The 21,750-nt window shown below is 39.8% G+C and overlaps 1 protein-coding gene across 1 annotated transcript; it reads left to right on the plus strand.

The window, feature by feature from the left end:
• The first annotated feature begins 831 nt into the window (after positions 1-831).
• Positions 832-11,280, plus strand: apbb1 (amyloid beta (A4) precursor protein-binding, family B, member 1 (Fe65)). The gene is made up of 14 exons (XM_050064518.1): positions 832-992; positions 1,662-2,322; positions 3,813-4,018; positions 4,101-4,160; positions 4,340-4,419; positions 4,547-4,613; positions 5,029-5,175; positions 5,352-5,479; positions 6,384-6,498; positions 6,612-6,696; positions 6,789-6,869; positions 7,039-7,154; positions 7,918-8,094; positions 8,526-11,280. Exons 2-14 carry the CDS (start codon positions 1,683-1,685, stop codon positions 8,679-8,681), a joined length of 2,058 nt encoding a protein of 685 aa, XP_049920475.1. The 5' UTR covers positions 832-992; positions 1,662-1,682; the 3' UTR covers positions 8,682-11,280.
• The last annotated feature ends 10,470 nt before the right edge of the window (positions 11,281-21,750 follow it).

The following is a 21,750-nucleotide window of genomic DNA, read 5'->3' on the forward strand; positions in this document are numbered from 1 at the left end:
TGTACCACCAGAAAAGCATGAACACGAATGATGCGTCAACCTAAAAGTATTAAAGTATTGATCTATTCCTGATCCATAAACCCATAACAAATGATTGATTACAACTCATAAACACACTGCCATTTAATGCAGATTTAATGCAGTAGTGGAAGAAGTACTTGGATCTTTTACTTAAGCAGCAATACCGCAGTGCAGAAATAAACTCTCACAAGTCCTGCATCTAAAACCTTACTGAAGTAAAAAAAAGTATTAACATCAACTTTAACTGACATACCAAAAGTAAAAGAAATCATCATGCAAAATGGTCCGTTTCAGAATAATGTATATTGTGTTCTAGATTATAATTATTGATGCATTTATATAACGTTATACATCATTTTAAAGGTGCTGTGGTAAAGGTGGGACTTATTTAAATTACTTGCTGGGTACCATAACGTTTAATAAAATATATTTATTTATATTTTGTGTCAGTGATCTGTAAGGTAACTAGTAATTTAAGATGTCAAACAGTGTAATGAAGTAAAAAGAACATTATTTTATTCTGAAATGGAGTAGAAGTATAAAGTACCATCAAATGTACCATGGAGTAAAGTAGGCTACAAGTACTTTAAAGTTGTACTGAAGTACAGTGCCTGGGTCTGTACTCTCCACCACTGCAAGTATCAGACATCTTAAATACTGCCGTTGGCACGGAAGCTATTCATTATGCTTCACAGATGATGCGGCACCGGATCAATATGTCTTCAAAAACGGAAAAGGTCCATCTTATTTCACTGAGCTCCCTCCGGCTCTGTGCCTGGGTGGCAGCTCTCTCTCTCTCTGAGCCCAGGCCGTGACGTTGCTCCGTGACGCAGATTCGCCCTCCATCACCAGTCGAGCCCACTGACAGAAAACACCACCTAGAAACGAAGCGAGCCCTCACGATTTATGGAAATATGTAGTTAGCTCGCACCGTAAACCGTATTTCGACAACAGGTGGTTTGTTGGAGCTGGTAAGTGAAAATTATTATTATAAGCTTCATAAATCACTGCCATTTCGCTTCGCTTTGATTTTCTTGTTTGGAAACGTTAGCAAGCTAGCTGAGGAGCTAACGTTAGCCTAGCTAAGATGACGGTGATGATGGCGGATGGATCCCGTTATATCCAGCTTCAGCGATGGCATCCGATTAATATCGATGTATTTCAGTACGCAGTGTGATTTTAGACGTGGATATTAGTTGAAAATGTGTTGACTGAATCAAAAATGATGCATTGAACTCCTGACCGTCTTTATATTGATCTCAATACTAAAACAGAAAAGGTCGTGTTGGCAAATGGACGGTGATGCAGCTGAAGTACGTTTCATATTCGTTGGTAAAATCCAACAGTGAAAATAACCGCAGTAATACCCAACCCGGAATAGACGAACAGGAAACAAACTTCAGTGTCCATCTTAAAATGTTGCTAGCTAGTTGCTTTGCAGCTTATGTAACTAGTATATTTTAGCGATTATTACATGGTTAGCGCTTCTGGGTATATTTGTATGAAGCAGCCACAGTTCATTTCCTCCAACTCTGATGAAAAACTCTGCCTGAATTTCACAATTTTGTAACGCTAGCCTGCTAGCTAGCATGCTAACGGTGATGCTAATAACGTAACATCTCAACCTCTTCCTCCATCAGCCTGATACATGGAAAGTTAACATGGGTGGCCATGATGATGAAGACATGCCATATGTTGTAAATAAACAAAAACAAGATGAAGAGCTGAAGAACAAGCTGAACGACAGCAGCCACTGGTGCGACCAGGAGTCCACTGGCAACAATGCCAAGTGGGTTAAAGAAGGCCAAAACCAGCTGCGGAAAGTAGCTGAGAACCAGCAGGACCAGGACCACAACTGCAATATCAGCCAGAATGGGAACAAGGATGACTTCCCTCATCAGAACACCACTCAGGAAGAACAACAGGGAAACGAGGAGCAGACCAAGTCTCCCAAAATAGCAATGACCCCTGGTCTCAATCAGGAGGAGTCCAAGAACATCCTTAATGAGCCTCTGCTCATCGACACTCTGGAGTCTACAGAAGAGAAAGATCAAGAGAGAGAAGATGATAAAGACAAGGAAAAGACATCAGAGGAAGACGAAGAGACATCAGGTGATACCAGAGGAGGGAGAGTGACAGAAGACCAGAGTAATGGGGAGTCTCACAGAGAGGGCAGTGTTGTGGGGAGAAATGCCTGCCTCCTGTTCTCCAACCTAAATGGGACACCAAATGATGAAGAGCCCAGCTGGCCTGCAGTGTCTCAGGACAACACAGCAGACAGCTCTCCAAATGGCAATAGAGGTAAATAGAAGTACATGAATTTGATACTTAGGCCACACGTTTATGCTATATTACAACATAAGACATGCCTAATGGAGCATTTGGATGTCACAGGTTTTACAGACAGCAGCAAACATAAAAATGGCATGGTGAAAACGGCAGTACATGATTATGCTTTCATTATAGGCCTACTGTACAAAATTATACATTGCACTTTGAGTCGATGAGTTCCAGATTGGATAAGAGGGCACCACTTTACTTCTGGCCCCCCTATTTATCATTTATAAACAATATAATGGTATTTAATAAGTAGTTTATGACACTATAATGTAGTTATAAGCAGGATAGTGTTTATTAGTGTTCATTAAAATGTATTTGTTAACAACATAACTATGATTAACTAACCATAAGAGGAGGCTGGTGTAGAAAAAGTTAATGAATGATAGTAAGGGTTAGGGTTAGTTGGAATAACATCAAATATACCTCTTAAGGAGAAGTTATAATTGCCGACAAACACTGTAAACTTGAAAAGATATCCTTTTATCTGCTCATAACTTGATATATAGTGTGTTATAAATCATTTGTTAAATGTTTGCATACTGTTTATAGATGGTAGACGGGACAGAGAGTAAAGTGTTAATGAATGAAGCTGTCATTCTTGAAAATGTACCTTTTTTGTCTGATGCAAATCTGATCTTTTTTAAAAATGTTGTACCTACCTCGTGTGAACAGGTTAAGTGCACATATTGCACCCTTTATTGGACTTTGTTTGCAAAAGCATACAGTATGCATTAGAGCTGCAATTATTAATGGATTATTTGTCAACTATTAAATTAATTGCCAACTAATTTAATAATCAGCTAGTCAGTTTAAGGTTTTTTTTTGTTTTTTTTTTTAAGAAAAAAAAGGGGGGGGGGTACTGATTCAAGCTTCTTAGATGTGATTTATTTTTTCTGGTTTCTTCACCCCTCGATGACAGTAAACTGAATAGTTTTGGGTTGCAGTGGACAAAACAAGACATTAGAGGATGTCATCCTGGGCTTTGGGAAACACTGATCGGCATTTTCCACCATTTTCTGACAATTTGTAGACCAAAAAAGGAGTGGGAAGAAACACTATATATGTGCTTTGGAGACAATTCCTGTGTTTTGCTTTTGTGCAATATTGTTTTGTTGAGTCAGCTTAAACATTTTGTTTGCTGATGCCAGTACAGTCTCATTTTATCAGTATCATTTTTCAATAGTATTATAGCACAGTAGTATATAGTAAAGTATAGTTGTTAAGAATAGCAAAGCTTAGTTTATAGTAATAGTGTAGTAGTAATCTAATCTTATCAGCGTCATGTCAGTGGTCAGTTATATTCATTTCATACCACCAAGATGAAGTGAAGCAGCTTTACAAGTGCAACACTAGATGCTGCGAACAACCAGACATTTTGAAGTTTCCCTTCAACAGTGTTTGCCATAAACAGTCTCTCCTCCAGTGTTTCTCATCCACTCCCTTCATTTCAGAGTCCTTTTGGGATTCCAGTGCCTTTGAGACAGACACAGACCTGCCTGCGGGATGGATGAGGGTGCGGGATACATCAGGCACATACTACTGGCACATCCCCACAGGCACCACCCAGTGGGAGCCTCCTTCACCCCTGGGTAAAGTTGGCGACTCCATGATGTCTTCAACGATGTCCCTGGAGACTACGCCCTGTGAGGAGACTGAGGTAAGGCCAAATACACATTGTGCATAGATCGAGGAAATTGAATGAGTCTGTAGTCACCAATATCTTTATTAAAATTTTCCAGGAATCCTGGGCTCATCTTTCCAGCACAGATGAAGGAGTCGGTGAAGGGGAACTTTGGAATGTAAGTTGTGGCAAGAATGTCATTTAGTGTAGTCAAAATACATGATAGATGGTTGGTAGATATTTTCACATTTTGGCAACAACACATAGTTTTGGAGTGCAGTGTCTGTCGAGTTAACATCTTTGAATGCGAGAAAATTTCCATTGTTAACTGTTTTTTCTTCTTGTCTGTGTCTCTAGGAGGAGGGAGAGGTTGCATCTGATCAAAGTCTGAAGGAGTTTGAAGGAGCAACTCTACGCTATGCATCCATCAACCTGAAGTATGTGCTGTTAGAGCTTTTAGACTAGTTAGTAGTTAGTATACTTTCATCTGTTCTTCTTCTCCTCTTGATGTTGCATATCCTCATATCTCTCTCTCTCTCTCTCTCTCTCTCTCTCTCACTGTAGTTACAACTGCTCCCAGTCTGAGGAAGAAGAGAAGCTCGCTCCACTCAGCACAGATATAGAAACCAAGGTAAAGCGGTTGTTTCATGCTCAGATCTCTCCAATGTGCTGAGAGTAAATTAGGGTTTCAAAACCAGATTGAATATTGAGATAGAAGACTAGCCTCAGCACTGATCCTCGGGCGCTGCACTGACACTGAAAACTGCTCTGAAACAATTAAGATTGATTGATATTTTCTGCAGCGATTAATAAAGTATAATTTAATTTATTTGCTCTCTCTAATCATGAACTTAAAAAAGCAAAAACACTTGAACATTTTGTACTTATTATATTAGTATTTTTTTTTTTTCAGTTTACTTAGCTAAATGAGTTAAAAAAAGGAAATAATCACACCACACATTTCCACCCTTTCCTAGCAACATTGTTCTTCACCTTCCCTGTGCTGTCCTGTCTTGTGCTAATGTGCTGCATGTTTGTATCGTCAGTGTTTTGCAGTGCGCTCCCTGGGCTGGGTGGAGATGTCTGAGGAGGACATGGTACCTGGCAAGAGCAGTGTTGCTGTCAACAACTGCATCAGGCAGCTATCTTATCACAAACACAACCTTCATGACACTGCTGGTATCTGGGGAGAGGTGAGAGGATGTTGACCTATAATGTTCACTTTAATGTGGATAGAAAAGAAATGTTTCTGTGGGTAAATTCATATTGGAATTTAGCAAAATAACTCAAATTTAAGTGTGTATTGATGGATGCATAGATGGTTGGTGAAATGTAGCTGCTCCTACTAAGAGTGTGTGTGTCCCGACAGGGTAAGGACATGCTGATGGTCCTGGAGAATGACACTATGAACTTGATTGACCCCCTGGGCCAGACTCTGCTTCATGCTCAGCCCATTGGCAGCATTCGGGTTTGGGGTGTCGGCAGAGACAACGGCAGGTCAGTGTCCACAGAACAGGGTCAAAGTGAAGACGGCAGAACTACAAATTATTTATTTATCTTGCTTATCTTACTATCTAACATCTTAAATTTGCTAAGTCATGCTTCAAATAGACTTGTTTTGATCATTGGCTGAATGTATTTCATTTTGTAAATGTACTCTTTTTAATAACCTTATATTTTTCATTTGACTTGTAGGAGAAAAAGGTTTTTTTGTTCATATCCTGGTTCACATTTTTAATTTGTGTGAAGGTGCTCAGTCAAAACCTATTTCTAGTGAATTAATTTAAATTTGGAAAAAAAAGAAATTAAATTTTGTTTATATCTGTCAGGATTTTTCTGATTATAATAATAATATTTTTTAATAAATTTATCCTCAGTCAGTGTTTGTTAAATATCCTTCCTGACTTGGATCAGGAGAGACAGACTTTTCTTACTTATTTGGATGTTCTGCCATTATCTTGTTGCACTGAATGGTTGACTTCCATTTGAAATAATGTACCACCTCCTGTAGTCGTGATTCATTCATGACTCAGAGGCTTTGCATTCCTAAAGAAATTTGTCATGACAAGCGCATTGCACTCCTTTGTGTACTCCTTTTATTGCACGCTGCTGCCCTCTGCTGGATTGATGAGAGCATTGCAGGCTGTTTCTGCCCGCTTGCTGCCTCACTGTGTTCTAACTATCGTGTTTTTTCTTTCATGCTGCGTTTTTTCATCATGATCAGGGAAAGGTATATTACAACAATTATTATATTTAAAGTTTTATAAAATCAGTGTTTTGTGCTGTTGTGTGTGTGCTTCATGTGCTTATGTGTATGTGTTTGATCACAGCAGCTCACATGTATGCTGTGTTACTGAGTCAGTATGTGAGTGTGACCTTTTCCATCTGACTTCACCTGCAGGGATTTTGCTTATGTGGCTCGAGACAACCTGACTCAGGTTCTGAAGTGTCATGTTTTCCGCTGTGACTCGCCCGCCAAGAACATAGCCACCAGCCTACATGAGATGTGTTCAAAGGTCAGCCACAATTGGATTTAATCTTATTTCATTATATGTATGTTCGTTGCAAGATTGTGGTCCATGATCAACCATACATTTCTTACATTTTCTTCTTGTTAATTTGACTTTAGATAATGATGGAGAGAAAGGCGACCAAGCCAGGGGTGAGCAGGCTCAACTCTGACCCAGGTAACCCTGTGGTCGTCCCTATTGAAGGTAAATTACCGTTAAGGCCTTTCACACTTTTTGTATCCTCATTGTTTAAAGTGTGGAATCAGATTACTTAATTCTCCCTCCTTTCTTTATAGAGTTTCCTGCTCCGAAAAATGAACTCTTCCAGCGCTTCCATGTTTATTACCTTGGTTGTGAGCCTGTGTCGAAGCCAGTTGGTAAGAAAACACCTTCAGATATACAGTGATTTATGTGATTACGTCAGCTGGTCATGCCTTGAAATATTAACTGTACTTAATGTGTCCTGATCACAGTTATGATGCTCTATGATAAGGTGAATGTATTGTGAAATTTACTCTCTGTGTGTCTCCTGTGCACATTTCTCAGGTATGGACATAATCAATGACGCACTCGAGGCAGCAGTTAACAGCAAAGATAGAAATGAGTGGACTCCTGTCTCAGTGAACATCGCACCAGCCACCCTCACAATACTTTCAAAACAGGTAACAGACACCAAACTGAACATGAATGACAGGTGATATGGTAATTTGAAGTTAGGGGCTAAAGTTTGATCATGATGTGCTTTTACAGGGATGTTAGCAGTATGTTATAATGTAAACATGCATTTTTAACATTCCCTACTGTCACTCAACTTTGACTACATAGCTTTGAAAAGCCAAAATTAGAGTAGATATAGTGGTGCAAGAATGAGTCCTACAACACGGAAATGAGTGAGCATTTTAGCACCGGTGCCCTTGTCTTGGAGTCCATGGGTTTTCGATTAGATGCCTGAAACAAGGCCTGTGGTTATCACAAGCTTAAGAGACTTTCACATTTTGTTCTTTGACATAAAATAAGTCAGTAAATACCCACTCGGGAATTTGCAAGCTTTTAGGTGTCTTAAAAAAAGGTAGTCATCGTCAGTCTCATTGTGTTGGAGACAAGTTTGTGGTTTATTGCCTAACGTTAGCTTTTTACTTCTGGCTATTGCATTTATGCTTCAAAAATCCTAAAGTAGTGTTCGTTTGTGACAGTCATCTTGCAGAACAAAATGTTTAAGTATCATCAACTTTTGTTTGCCACAGATACTTTTTTTCTGTGATAATTAAAATCCAATGGAAAATATCAACATCATACATTTTTTTGCAAGGGTCTGGGAATTACATTGAACACTGCAAACTGTGAAAATACAACTTATATACCATGTAAAGAATTTAAAGCACACTTGGTTAATTATTTCACTTTAATTTCTGTTTCTAATTACAGAGTGAGGAGGTGCTGTCAGAGTGCAGGGTGCGTTTCCTGTCTTTCATGGGTGTGGGAAAGGACGTTCACACCTTCGCTTACATCATGGCGGAGGGTCCCCGAGATTTCGCCTGTCACATGTTTTGGTGCGAACCCAATGCTGCCAGTCTGAGTGAGGCTGTACAGGCTGCCTGCATGGTGAGTCATGAACAAATACCTAAGATAAAAACCATACAGGTGGAGAGATGTTAATGACTCGTTAATTATTTTTGAGGAGGACACTGGAAATGCAGGAAAGTTTAAAGCTAATTTTCTGCAGAGACTCTGCCTTCTGCCTGTATTGTCTTCTTTTCTTTGTTTTCTGTGCATGGGACTTGGCGTGTACCCGCACAGTGTTCTGGCAAAGTCAGGGCTTTATATGAAGGTAGCGACCAGGTGCCAGACTTTAAGTGGAAGGCATCCAAGAGATTGAATCTGGGGTTGCCTTTCATGTTCACCTTCGCTGGTGGGGTTTTTACAAACAGTAACCAACAATATAGTATACCTTTTTAATATGCGCACGCCAATGTTTGTGCAGAGTCGAATCTCTGTGGCAAACCATTTATGCCGTGTATGTTTTCTTTTCATAGCTTCGTTACCAGAAATGTTTGGATGCCCGCCCGCCCAGCCTGGCCTCCTGCCTGCCCACTCCGCCTGCTGACTCTGTGGCTCGACGGGTCAAGAAGGGGGTGCAGAGTCTGCTGGGCAGCTTTAAGAGCTACAGGTCAGGCTCTCAGTCCCCTTGAGTCGGAGCGAAGACGCTCCACAGTCCATTAAACACAAGGTCCATCACCACAGCCCCTTCTCAATGTCACTCCTCCCTCTTTCATCCTTCTGCCACAGTTTCGCCTTACGACCGTCTCACCTGTCTAGTCTCTAGTCTAGTGTGTGGAGTAGTTTGTGGGGAAATGTATGTGAACAGATTGCATTTATTTCCTTTTTTTTATCTGTTACTTTATACAACAATTTTAAACTCCCATCTCTAAACAGATGAACCCCTGGCATCTATTATTTTTCTTTGCTGGGATTCTTTCTGTGAGTCTTAACTATTTTTGTGTTTTAACAGAAACAATGCTATGAATGTTGGATATGGATGTAATATATATTTACATGCAGATGCTAGAATTTGGTCGCTAGATTCTCTCAGAAATGGTTCCTTTTCTCCTCCTCGGTGCAATCATCATCTCTAACGCTCCTCCTTTTCTACTTTTAAACAAGGTACTGTAACACAGTCGTCATCAGCTGGTGTCAAGTATCCTAATATTGGTTTTCTAAAACATCATCGCACCTCTCCTCTCCACCGTAGGTTGTAATCGAGGCGCTGTAGGCGTCTCAGTAGTGTGCCACGTGGTTAAACGTCCCCGACCCTCCCAAACAATGTATTTCAGTCTTCCAAAGAACTGTATGGTCATCTGTCACATAGTGAGCAACCACTGATTTGAGTGTAGTGTGTTCCTCATACATTCTGCATGAACATTTGCAAGTTCAGTGCTAGTGTGCAATAATCAGATGTTCCTGTATGGTGTGCGGTGATGCGACGGCTGCCTTGCCATTTATTTTGTTCACTTTATTGAGAGAGTCTGGCTAGATTTGGGTGTGAGGCTAACGGAACAACAGAGCCATGTTGAAAATCATTATCTTCATCATCTTGTGATAGAAATAATAGTAATAAAAAAAAATACAAACTCTGGGTTTTCACACAGCCGTTTACCACCAACAACTACTGAATAGTACTGTAGAAACTCACCACAAGCTGCATGTTTTGATAGCTTAGAGTGCTTAAGACCCATCAATGTATCCTGTAAATTCTTTCTCTGTGTTTCTGTACGGTAAGAGGAGGCTGGAGTTGATGTGGTGTTTCGTGTTTCATAGGCATGTCACTCTAGTTAGTATCAGTGTTTATCATAAAGCTAGCCGTAGAGAGTTAGACTTCCTGTCAGTTCCTTCAGACTGAAAAGACGAGAGCAGGTTAATGTTTGTATCTACAGTTTGTGTATATGGGAAACCTAGAGATGATTTCTCCAGTGGTTTACATTTTTATTTCTTTCCTCGGCCACATTTTGACACGTGTGGGCCCTGGCCACTCCAGTTAATGTATTTTTTATTGTTTTCCACACATTACAATGTACACAATTAAGATGATAGTCACAATAGTTGGTTAGATTTACTTTTTATAAAGAAAACACTAATTAGCCAAGTTGTATTTTACCTTTACGTGTCTGTCGGTGATCAATACTGTATGTAGCACAATAGTAATAGTCATCTCTAATATTAAAGATGCAGTTTGTAAGATTTTTTTGGTAATGTTGACCTCTGCAGGGTATTTGTTTGACCACGCTGAGACAGTGGTAGCGACTAAAAAGATGTCCTCAGGCTAACTGACTCCGCTGCATACAGATAAAAATAAGTCTACCATTATGTGTCAGAAAATAAGAGCAAATGTATCACTCAATTAAATTACAACAAAATATTGTGAAAATGAATGTAAAGACGTGCATAACAAATACAGCTTTGTATTTAAAGAACAACATCTATGAAACAGTCATTTTTTAATGGACAACATGTCTGTGTGAGACTTAATGTTTAATGTTTGACTCTAACTGGTGCATAATGAAACATCTCTGGTCTCAAATAAAGCCATTTTTAGAATAATTTAAGTTTGATTTACTAGCCATAAGCATAGAAATGTTCACAACTTTTAAACATTGTAGATGTTTTGTTTTTCAAAAAAAAAAAAATGTATTCAATCTTATTTTTATATTAAAAAAAATAGTCCTTAAATCAGTGCTAAAATAAGCATGGTACTTGTAAAATATATAATCCCTAAATATAATTATCCATGTTTGAAACATATGGATTGGAATTTGAGTATAGAGAAGCTTGACAGATTTCCAGCTACAAAGCTCTCATGGAGTCTGCTCTGCTGTCTGACCTTTTGTGCGACCTTACCACCCAATTTAGAAAGTAACAGTGGTGCTTTCAATGTCCGGCCTCTCTCAAACTTCCATTCATGGATTCCTGTAGATGTTTAAAACATTTTAGAAGTTCTCACTAACACTAAAACTCTTACCAACTGCTTCTTTATATGTGTAAGATATCACACTAATGAAAATTAGACTACAGTGTCTCATATTACTGCCATGTCACATATGTGTCACTTGAAATTATTTTTGCTTTTTTAAGAGTTTGCTGTGTCCAGTCAGTGGCAACACTAAAGCCAGATGAGTTTAAGAACATTAGCAGATTAATTTATTTCTGTTCATGTAAATTAGGTGTATAAAATGTATGTATATAAAAGTCACTGCACAATAAATGTGAACATATCATAACTGCTCATCTTGTGGTCTTTTAATATCTCTGCAGTTTTGTGGTTGTGTGAAGCTAAGTGGGTCTGAGGAGATTGGTTTCCAAAGGGCAGGTGTGGATCCTGTAGCCTGAAGATGTCTCCTTTGGTTTCTGGTTGTGGACATTTTTTCATTTCCCGTTAATGGCTTTATCTGTCGTTCCCAGCTTTTCCATTAAAATGTAAAAGAAGCCACACACACAACCTGTCTGGCTCTTTTGCATATGCATTAAACCTGCTGACACCGGTTTTACCATATGTATTGACAGACCAGTCGCACAGAGCATGAACAAAAAATGCAAAACACCCCCCGCCCCCCCTTTGTCACCTGTTCAGTTCATATCAGCACTGCTGCCCCCACCTGGTGAGTTCAAAAGGATGGGGAGGGCTGGTTATTGTTTCCCTAAGAGATGGCTTTTGGAGATGAAAGGTGCACATCAAGTGGAATCCGCGGTGGCCGCAGACTGGTAATAATTGGCTTCACCATCTCCACACAAATATCAGCACTGCCCTGCCAGCGGGATCCCCGGAGCGGTGGGACAGATCAAGGCTCTGGCTATAATCGCTTCCTTTTGAAGAGATAGACTAAGGCCTCTGTGTGAGGTGACTTATTGACTTCAGTTTGTATAGATGAAACATATCGAAGTCCACAGTAATAGTCTGTCCTGTTGCATCATGTGTGTTAATCATATCAGTATAATTTTAAAACCAAAATTGCTGCTTCTTTAATACAGTGCAAATCTTGCATAGGTTAACACCACAGCAGTCGACTCTGGCTACGTATGTGTGAATTTTAACCACCTCGTGACAGATTATAGCTCATATATACACTCAGTTTTCAGTTTATTAAGTACACATAGTTAAAACTAGTGCAGTCTATGAAGATTATCATGTTCAGTTTTTGTTGAGACTGATTTGTTATTCACATTTTAATCAGTTTTTCCACACAAACTCACGCAGACCACCAGCTGTGGGAAAAAATCACTTTCATCTCCCAATGTTGAGAACAACTCTGTTAGTTCTCCTTCAGATAGAGAGGATCTCAACTCTGAATCGATACCAACACAATCTACCTCTCTCACAACTTTTAATTTACTTAAAGCTTTATTGATGAGACGATCATCAATTTTCCTGCATTCTCTCTCCTGCTGTCTTTTCTAGCTTTTGAACGCTTCGTAAGTGTGTATCTTACGTTTGTTTTTTTAGTACACACAATTGTTGGTAATTTTTGTCTTTGTTTACCACTATTGGTTTAGCCATATTTTTTTTATTTAAGATACTTTTATGAGCATGTTCAGGTTGTTTTCTATTCTGAAACAGATTTTAAAAGTATTTATCCACTGGAAACATGGTCTTTTCATTGAAAGTGGTGCTACATGACCAGAGAAAACAGAAAAAACAGTTGTGGCACTTGCTTTTGCTTAAGAGGTAGAAAACCTACAACTACCATAATGCACTGCGGTGCACTGTACCTATAAACACTCCCGCTTATTTTCCACATAAAATAATTTGGCGGCCAGCTGATGACAAACTCGAATCACAATTAAATGGTAAGCTAAATTATGTTTCTTAAAACATTTTTGATGTAAAACAGACGATACAGTAACATAATTTGGGGTTATATTTGATCAGCGCTGCTTAGTTTTACTATTTGATCTGATTTTGAGAGAGCGTGAGAGGGGTGGGAGTCTCTCTCAATCCGCTTCCATCCCTATTTGTGTCCATGATGGTGGGCATACAAAAATATGGAAGTGCAATCTGCAGTAACAGCCCTAAAACCAGCGAAAATCCATCTGAGTTGAGAGATAAAGGATCTGGGTGCTGGTAAGATGGAGGAAAATTTAGAACAGTTAATTTACACATACAACCCACACTGTTTAGATACAAAGCTGGTTGAAAATCAGCAAAGTGTCCCTTAATAAGTATTTTCAGATTTTTAGCCATGCTAGTAACATGGCTTAAGGGATTGCAGTGTTAGTCCATCAGTTTGGTGCAGAGTCCAGACTAAAATATGTCAGCAACTACTGGAGAGACTGTCATCAAATTTGGTACCAACTCTTCATGGTCCCCAGAGGATGAATCCTCTCCACTTTGGTCATCTCCTGATTTATCTTCAGGCACCGCCAGCAAGTCAAAGTTTCCACCTGTTTCGTCAAATGTCCCAGCATTTACTAATTAGATTGGCTCCAAATTTGGTGCAGACAATCATGGTCCTCAGAGGATAAAGCCTACTGTCTTTAGGTATTTTCTGAATTTTTCTGTAGAGCCCAGCAGGTTAATATTTATGTTGTTGCATCAGCAATTATTGAATGGATTGGTATGACATTCAAAATATATTTTAACACTTGTACAGCTTCTACTTGGTCCATGTTCAGAGCATATTAGCATGTGTAAGTATGCTAACACCCTAAACCAAGATGGTAAACATGGTAGCCATTTTACCTGCTACAATGATCGTATTTTGTTATTGTTGTTAGCATTTATCCAGAGCTCAGCTGTGCCTTCAGCCTCAGAGAGCTACTAGTACGGCTGCTCAGATCCACACTAAATACTAACTCAAAGCAGGTTTTAGTATGTAATGCACTTCCACAGGAAATGCCCTCAATATAGTGCACTTAGGCTACAGCAGTCAGTAATGTCTGAGCCTGGTGTTAATGGGTTGTGTCCACATGGTAACTCCAGTTACATGTACACGAGTTTCATGCTTGAAGTGATCATTTTAACACAGTTATATTTCCCAAACCCTAACCTAAGTGCTTTTGCTTGTGGCTTAATCTAACCAGATTTTAAGCATAAAACAGTGAGATAAGAATATTTGTAGAGAGTTTCACAAATCTAGGGTTACAATCGAGCCACAGCCCTCTTAATGGACACCTCTATCCCACAATGCAATGCACAAAGGAAAAGGAGGAGCTAATAGCAGGTGGAAAACATAGGCACAAAATTCTACATCCATGAACTATTTGTTGATGGGGATGAAACAGTTTGAGGGACACGTCAGAAGACAGAATGACTAGTGAAGTTTTTGGAGACACATTTAGTCTCTTTGTTATGTTTAATTGGCTGGAGCATTCTGAAGTCACAGTCTGTCTTCGCATGGCACATAAAGTGCATAATTTTCTGTCAGTCGATCGAAAAATGTTGAGTCTGTTGATTTCTTGCACACTAACTGTAAAATCAATAAAGCCCACTATGAAGCGTGGACCGTCAAATGTCCTGTCTGTATTATGGAATTGGGACGCAGCTTGAAATTGTTTTTATTATCCATTGATGCATAGTACGTTTGGGCTTTCTTACCTCTGTTTCAGAGAGGTGTTTATTCAACTTTATAGTCATTGTGGGGACTGTAGCTTGTGGTGCTGTTGTTTTATGCACTTTGACTGTTTATTCCTTAAACAAAAACATACATAAGTTGCACACAGCCTTGTATACAGCATGAATACGCAGTGGTGGCATGTTTACAGCCACCCATGCCCTAAATCCCTTTGTCTCCTGTGCATTCAGATGCTAAGTTATTGTGCTGCAGTGTGTGTCCGTGTATCTCTGAAGCCAGATTTATGCACTCCGTTTTTGCCGGGTGTCAATCACAATTTACATAGGTCGGCCCATGGAGAAACTAATCACATTTATAATTATTCCTATAGACTAATTATGCATATGGCATTTGTTTAATGGAGATTTATTTTGAGTAATGAATGTGTAGTCTTGTGGAACATTGCTTTTCCTCTCTGTGTGGAGGAGACTCGCGCCTCCTCTGCCGGGCTCTTCAATCTAATCACCAATCTCAGGCTAGATAAAAGGAGCCGGTGCAAGCTCTGTCTTCAACCTGGTATCAAGGTCTGAGAGAGATGATGGGAATCCCTGTAGGGCACAGCCTTCTCTGGCTGATTCAGATTGCAAGAATACGCCTCTTTGAACAAGGATTCTCATATCCTTTGCAGCCTCTATTTCAACACTGCTTACCCGTTACGATATCTGCCGCCTTTTTTGTGTGTTTTGCCCACTTCTGCAGAGATCTGTGCTTCTTGGTAATCGGGGACGACACCTATGTGTGCTGAGCTTTGGTCAGGACCACAGCAAATCAAACACAGCCACAGGATGTGTGTGAAGGCACAGAGTTGGATGAACTACAAAGAAAAGCCGAAAGAGAGGATGATACTTTTTTATGCTACCACTGTAGGGAGTATTATAAGAAAACAATTCCTGCTTCCACAGTACTCTAAAACCCCAAAATAATATGAGACGCATTAAAAAACATGGAAAGACAGGTGATAGAGAATAAACGACAGACAATACAGATGCAAGGCACAAATGTTGCTACAATCTCCCACCCTGAGCTTTTCATTTGGGGATTAAACGGTCTAATCTCAAAATGTTCAGTAATTCATTCTCTCCCAAATAACACAGTGATTGCTTTGCCACTGGCAGCAGCCAGCAGCCCACTGGTGTCTGGATAATCATTTCTCCAGTGGTCCTCCAGCGATTCCTGCAGCTCAGGGGCGGTTAAGTAGCAGTTCAGTGCACACACCAATCTGAGAGGAATCACTGTCTTTACCGACTCTGCTGTCCTGCAGCAAGCAGCATGTGAGGATGCATGACAATAGCAACCTAAACCACGAACAAAACACATCATGATCTTGTTTTTTAGAACGGGGAGATTTTCACTGCACTCAGTAAGAGCATGACATTAGTAATTACCAGTAAGAGAAAGAAGTATTTAACTTCTTTACTTGCGTGATAGCATCAATACCAGCGTGTAAAAATGCTCAATTAGGGGTCAAAGTCCTGCATTCAAAAACTCACCACGCAAAAGTACATAACTGGGATGTGCTACAATACAAGAGTTTTAAAGGGAAATTATTAATGTAGTGACCACAACACAGAGGGCCACCATGCTTGTTTCCACAACACGGTCAAAAACTGTTTGCTTCCCCATTCCACACCTGATGCTCATTACCTGGAGCCCACCTATATGCCCTCCACATGAATCCATCTATTAATATGATCTCGAAAATGTCATTTGTAAAAAAAAAAAAAAAAAAAGATTCTTGAAAAGTAGAAAACTCCTATCAGCAACATGCACTTAAATTATCAAAACTAAAAATACTTTAAAAATACCCTCTGTGGATGATATATAACAGAGTGTTGATACTGATGCATTAATATGTAACTTTATATACTATCCTGTAGTTTAATCTATAACAGTATCACTGTATTTTATAATCTGATGATATGTTTAATATTTAAAATCATAATCGCCAAAGTAACTGCAGGTGTCAAATAACTGCAGTGAAGTAAAAAATAAAAATAGAATAATGTAAAATAAAATAAATAATAAAATAAAATAGAAAATGGAGTTGAAGATAAAAGTATCAAAAATGGAAATACTCAAAGTACAAGTATCTCAACACTGTACTTATGTACAGTACTTAAATGAATGGTCATTTCCAGTGTATATTTTTATCAGTGTCTGATGGGCGTCCAACGATACATCAGTCTGGAGTAGTATATTTATTCAATAATCAACATTACTAATGCAAATTGAAAACATCGCTACATATTGCCATTTTTAAGATACACCTTTATTTTGAAATTCCCATGGCACATCTGGGTCACCGTTGCAGACCAGGCACACCTACTTTCTAAACATTCAGACAGTGCTAGTGGTCTAGCACCAGGCAGATAATGGTTAGCAGCCAAGGAAAAGACAATGAGCTTATTTACTGGTATCTTCTCATATTAATTACAGGCCCCTGAACTGAATCAAATTAAAATTGTATCGTGGCAGATAAATATTGTATCGTTGATAAAATATCAACGATACAATATTTATCGGCACGGTGGTGTGGTGGTTAGCACTGTCGCCTCATAGTTCCTGGTTCAATCCCAGGAGGGAGCCCTTCTGTGTGGAGTTTGCATGTTCTCCCCGTGTCAGCGTGGGTTTTCTCCGGGTACTCCGGCTTCCTCCCACAGTCCAAAGACATGCAGGTTAATTGGTGACTCTAAATTGTCCGTAGGTGTGAATGGTTGTCTGTCTCTATATGTCAGCCCTGTGATAATCTGGCGACCTGTCCAGGGTGTATCCTGCCTTTCGCCCAATGTCAGCTTGGATAGGCTCCAGCCCCTCTGCGACTCTCAAGAGGATAAGCGGTTACAAAAATGGATGGATGGATGATAACATATCGTATTGTTGTGAAACATGTGTTTTATAGTGTCTACCCCACCTCCTTATTTATATAACCCTTTCACAGGAGTTACATAGTGCTATACAGAAGGACGAAAACAGAAATATGTAATGAAAGAGACATAAAAGTCATCCATAAAAACTACATCAAAATGTATAGACCGTAAAAGCTGATAATGCAGTCATAAGGAAATGGAGAAAACACCAAAGCAAACACGGGAATATAAAGACACTTGATTATTTTGTGTGAGGCGGCTCCAACACCCCAAGCAACAACAATAAAAGTGCAATCACCTTAAATACCTAGTTACCTGCTTCTCATGAGGAGGTGCTAATTTGGAGGACTCTTGAGACTTTCAGCTTGCAGTGAAACCAGATGCTCTTTGTAAACTTTGACTGTGAACTATTTATTTATTTGTAGATTTGGTTTATTAGATATTTGTTGTTGGATTCTTCAGAGGGATAAGAGAGAGATGCATTGTGGGGGAAAAATATGTCTGTTTGACAAATATTCCATCGATCCTCCCACCAGTTACCTCCAAATTAATCTTTTTAGAGTTTGTCATAGACCTCTTTGCAGGAAATGCATGAATGGAAATGCAGCCAAGATCTCAATATGACTCACTGACAAGCACTTTTGTTCTATGACAAATCTACGTCTCTGGCGCACCTTGGCCCCCTCTCTCCCACCTCCAATCAGTCATCTCTATTAAAATTTGTCAAATTCCATAATAGAGTAATTGCAATGAAGAATAGCGACTGTCATCCTGGAAATGAATGGTCTTTACATTTGGTGCAAAACCATGTCACTGGAATCTTTAATCATTAAACTTGAGATGAGAGACAGCAACCAATTCATATTCATACACGGTGATGCTGGGGTTTGTCAGGCTGTAATGTTCAATGATTGGAGTTAGTGGGAAAATGACATGTCTCATTATACGTAAGGATGAAACATCCTAACAGCTAGTTACAGAGGTTGTTATCGTTTTAAATGTTTTCTCATTTCCGGATAGTCAAATAATGAACCGTCTCGCATTAATCTTTTGAGCTGTGTGCTTATTTGCTTTTTTGTTTGAGAGTTAGATGAGAAGATTGATACCACGCTCATGTCGGCACACTTAATGTGAAGCTACAGCAAGAAGCCGACTGTTAGCTTAGCAAAAAGACTGGAAACAGAGGGAAACAGCTCGCCTGGCTCTGACTGACGGTACCAAATACTGTATTTCTGCCTTCCAGCACCTCATTAATACACTGTATGTTTTTTAATCTTTTCCAAAAACAACATTGGATTTTACAGGGAAGTCACTGCACCTGGCCAAGTACATAATAACCTGGGTATTTTGTACAAATGAAACAAGTCACATATAACTTGTTAATTAGTGAGCTTTAAACTGGGTTTCTCATAGACACCAGGATGTTGATACCTTTGGTGGAGGTTTATTTATAGTGCTATAGCACCACTGCAACAGCAGACAGATGTATCATACCTGGTCAGACCATATCCTTCGTTACTTTGTAATATAGAGTAATTATTTGTTACATCACTGACTATTCCAAGTTGCCATTTATAGGTTTTTTCATTCACTGTGAAGAGAGTGATCATTTTCATTAGCAGAGGGTTTGCACTCGGTTGCTATCATGAAGAAGACAACTGAACTTCCTCCAGTCGTCTTCACTCTTAACAATCTTTTCTGGCATCAGAGTGCATAAGTAAAAACATGAGCTGTCCATGCTGACACAGTTTTCTAGTTCGCATGTCGTATCTCTGCTACAGAGATACGACATGCGAACTAGAAAACTGTCACAGTTCAATTGTCTAGGATGGGGGACTAGAAATAGCTCCCGTCCCATCTTTTATTACAAAGCGGACCTGCCATCACTAGAGTGTAAAAACCCCTGATTTGGGACATGAAATATGCAAAATTTGTGTGGAAATGCGATGGAGGACTAGAGTGGATGGTCTTTAATGTGGTAGTGCTAGACAGGAAGTGCTTTAAAATAGGAATGAATACTTCATCTTAGCGTATTTTTGCAAGGAGCTTGGGCAAGAGAAGCAGCGTAGTCTGGTTCCCTTTAGGTTTGGACAAAATACATTAAAATAGAGAACTGCGTCAGCATGGACACAGTTCTCTAGTTCGCATGTCGTATCTCTGCTACAGAGATACGACATGCGAACTAGAGAACTGTGTCAGCATGGACAGCTCATGTTCGCATGTCGTATCTCTGTAGCAGCTTCAGCCACAGAGGAACAACATGGGAGATACAGAGATAGCACTCTGTATCCCCAGAGCATGCACACATAGCCACTGCAGGTACAGTGTCGCCTCTTAATGCATAATTATTAAGCTTTATAGGATTTTGTCACCTTGGGACTGAGCCAGGCTAACTGTTTCCTCCCATTTCCAGTCATTAAGCTAAACTAAGCTAAGCTAAGCTAAGCTAACTGCCTGCTGACTGTAGCTTTATATTAAACTGACAAATAGGAGAGTGGTATCAATCTTCTCATCTGTTTCTTGGCAGTAAAGCAAAAAGGTGTGTTTCCTAAAATAAAATCAATAAAGGCATAAATCCATTGACCCTCTGTGGCTGCAGCATTGGTGCAGTCAAACCAAGCGTACGCAGATATTTAACAGTTTTTCTTACAGGTGTAGAGATTAAGAGTGAGAATAATTTACTTGCAGACGAGACTCTCTAAGAAGACAACAACTTCCAACCTGGTCTCCTGCGAGCCTCTCCACAGACCCCAGCAATCTGACGGCCTGAACCCTCCCAAGGCATACTGCAGCAAATTGCATCGTTACTTTGCAAATTTGTTCAAGCAATCAACTCAATCTCACTTGGGGTACCAATCTGACAACAGGAATGATTAGAATCCTGGGCGGCTCGCCGCTTGTCACTTGGGACTGAGATGAGAGCAGAATTACAATGAAGCCTGAAATTGCGTGCTATTGTTACCTCCCTGTGTTCCTGTCCTCTTTCTCCATCCACCCCTTTTCCACATGCCCACGTCTGTCTCCTCTATTCTATCCTTCGGAGATGGGGTAACAAGGTGTGACTGCTGGCGACAAAGCCAAAGGGCAATTGTCTAGGATGGGGGACTAGAAATAGCTCCCGTCCCATCTTTTATTACATAGCGGACATGCCATCACTAGAGTGTAAAAACCCCTGATTTGGGATATGAAATATGCAAAATTTGTGTGGAAATGCAATGGAGGACTAGAGTGGATGGTCTTTAATGTGGTAGTGCTAGACAGGAAGTGCTTTAAAATAGGAATGAATACTTCATCTTAGCGTATTTTTGCAAGGAGCTTGGGCAAGAGAAGCAGCGTAGTCTGGTTCCCTTTAGGTTTGGACAAAATACATTAAAATGACCTCAGGAATTGTGGCGAAATGCAAAGGGCAGAGGCAGGCGGCTCAACTTGCTTTATATTTATCAGTTTCTCCTCACATGTTGCCTTCGAGAGGAGGGTTGAGGGGGGGGAATGAAATGACCTGACGGGAGCTGAGGGGAGGAGAAGCAGGCTGTTGATTCTCATTTCACCGTTCCCATCTCCCAGCAGGATTGTCTGAGACATAGATAAATACTGCCAGCACTGCGATTTATAAGCTGTGCAGCAGACACAATTTCACCCATTACCTGACTGACTCAAAAGTCCAACACGCTTGAATCCCCCTGCATACAGAGTGCCGTGATTTCAGCCGCTTTTGCCATTCTTCTGGCCTCCCTTTGCCTTTCCTCTAACTCTTTCTTGTCAACACCGCTGGGGGACAAGGCAGCTCTCAAACCCTGAATACTTATTTCCTCAGACACTAACAGTGATGTGCTTTGTGTAAAAATTAGTATGTTTATCATTTGTTGCCAGTCTGGCCGAGTCTTCCGTCTGCGGTGACTGTGTGTGTTTACTCTCAGGGCTATACTTACTGTAATTATAGTATTTGTGTGACTTTGATTATCCAATCAATGCCAAAGGGTCTGAAAGTTGGCCTACAAACATATACACTGTAACATTAGCAGAAACATTCTAACTTTCCAGTCTTCAAAAAGAGATTGTGACTGAGACTCACATTTTAAGTCAAATTCTATGTAATCTGGAGGCAATCTGGCCACATTTTACAAATAAGCATTGTAGGGAGATAGAGAGGGATTCAAACCGAAATTTAGCAGCTTATTTAGCAATTTAAATTATTTGAATTTTAATTCAACAGCATTCAGGCTGAAAACAATCTCATCCTTGAACAATTTCTCTGCCTAGCAGCAATTTTTTCTCGCAACTTTTTATTTTCA

This window comes from Epinephelus moara, chromosome 2, assembly GCF_006386435.1.
Source record: "Epinephelus moara isolate mb chromosome 2, YSFRI_EMoa_1.0, whole genome shotgun sequence".
In the NCBI taxonomy this organism is placed as follows: domain Eukaryota; kingdom Metazoa; phylum Chordata; class Actinopteri; order Perciformes; family Serranidae; genus Epinephelus; species Epinephelus moara.

Coding starts and splice junctions, on each gene's coding strand:
- apbb1 (XM_050064518.1), top strand. CDS start 1,683: ATGGGTGGCCATGATGATGAAGACATGCCATATGTTGTAAATAAACAA. Junction 4,420..4,546: donor TATGCATCCATCAACCTGAA/GTATGTGCTGTT, acceptor CTCTCACTGTAG/TTACAACTGCTCCCAGTCTG. Junction 5,480..6,383: donor GTCGGCAGAGACAACGGCAG/GTCAGTGTCCAC, acceptor CTTCACCTGCAG/GGATTTTGCTTATGTGGCTC.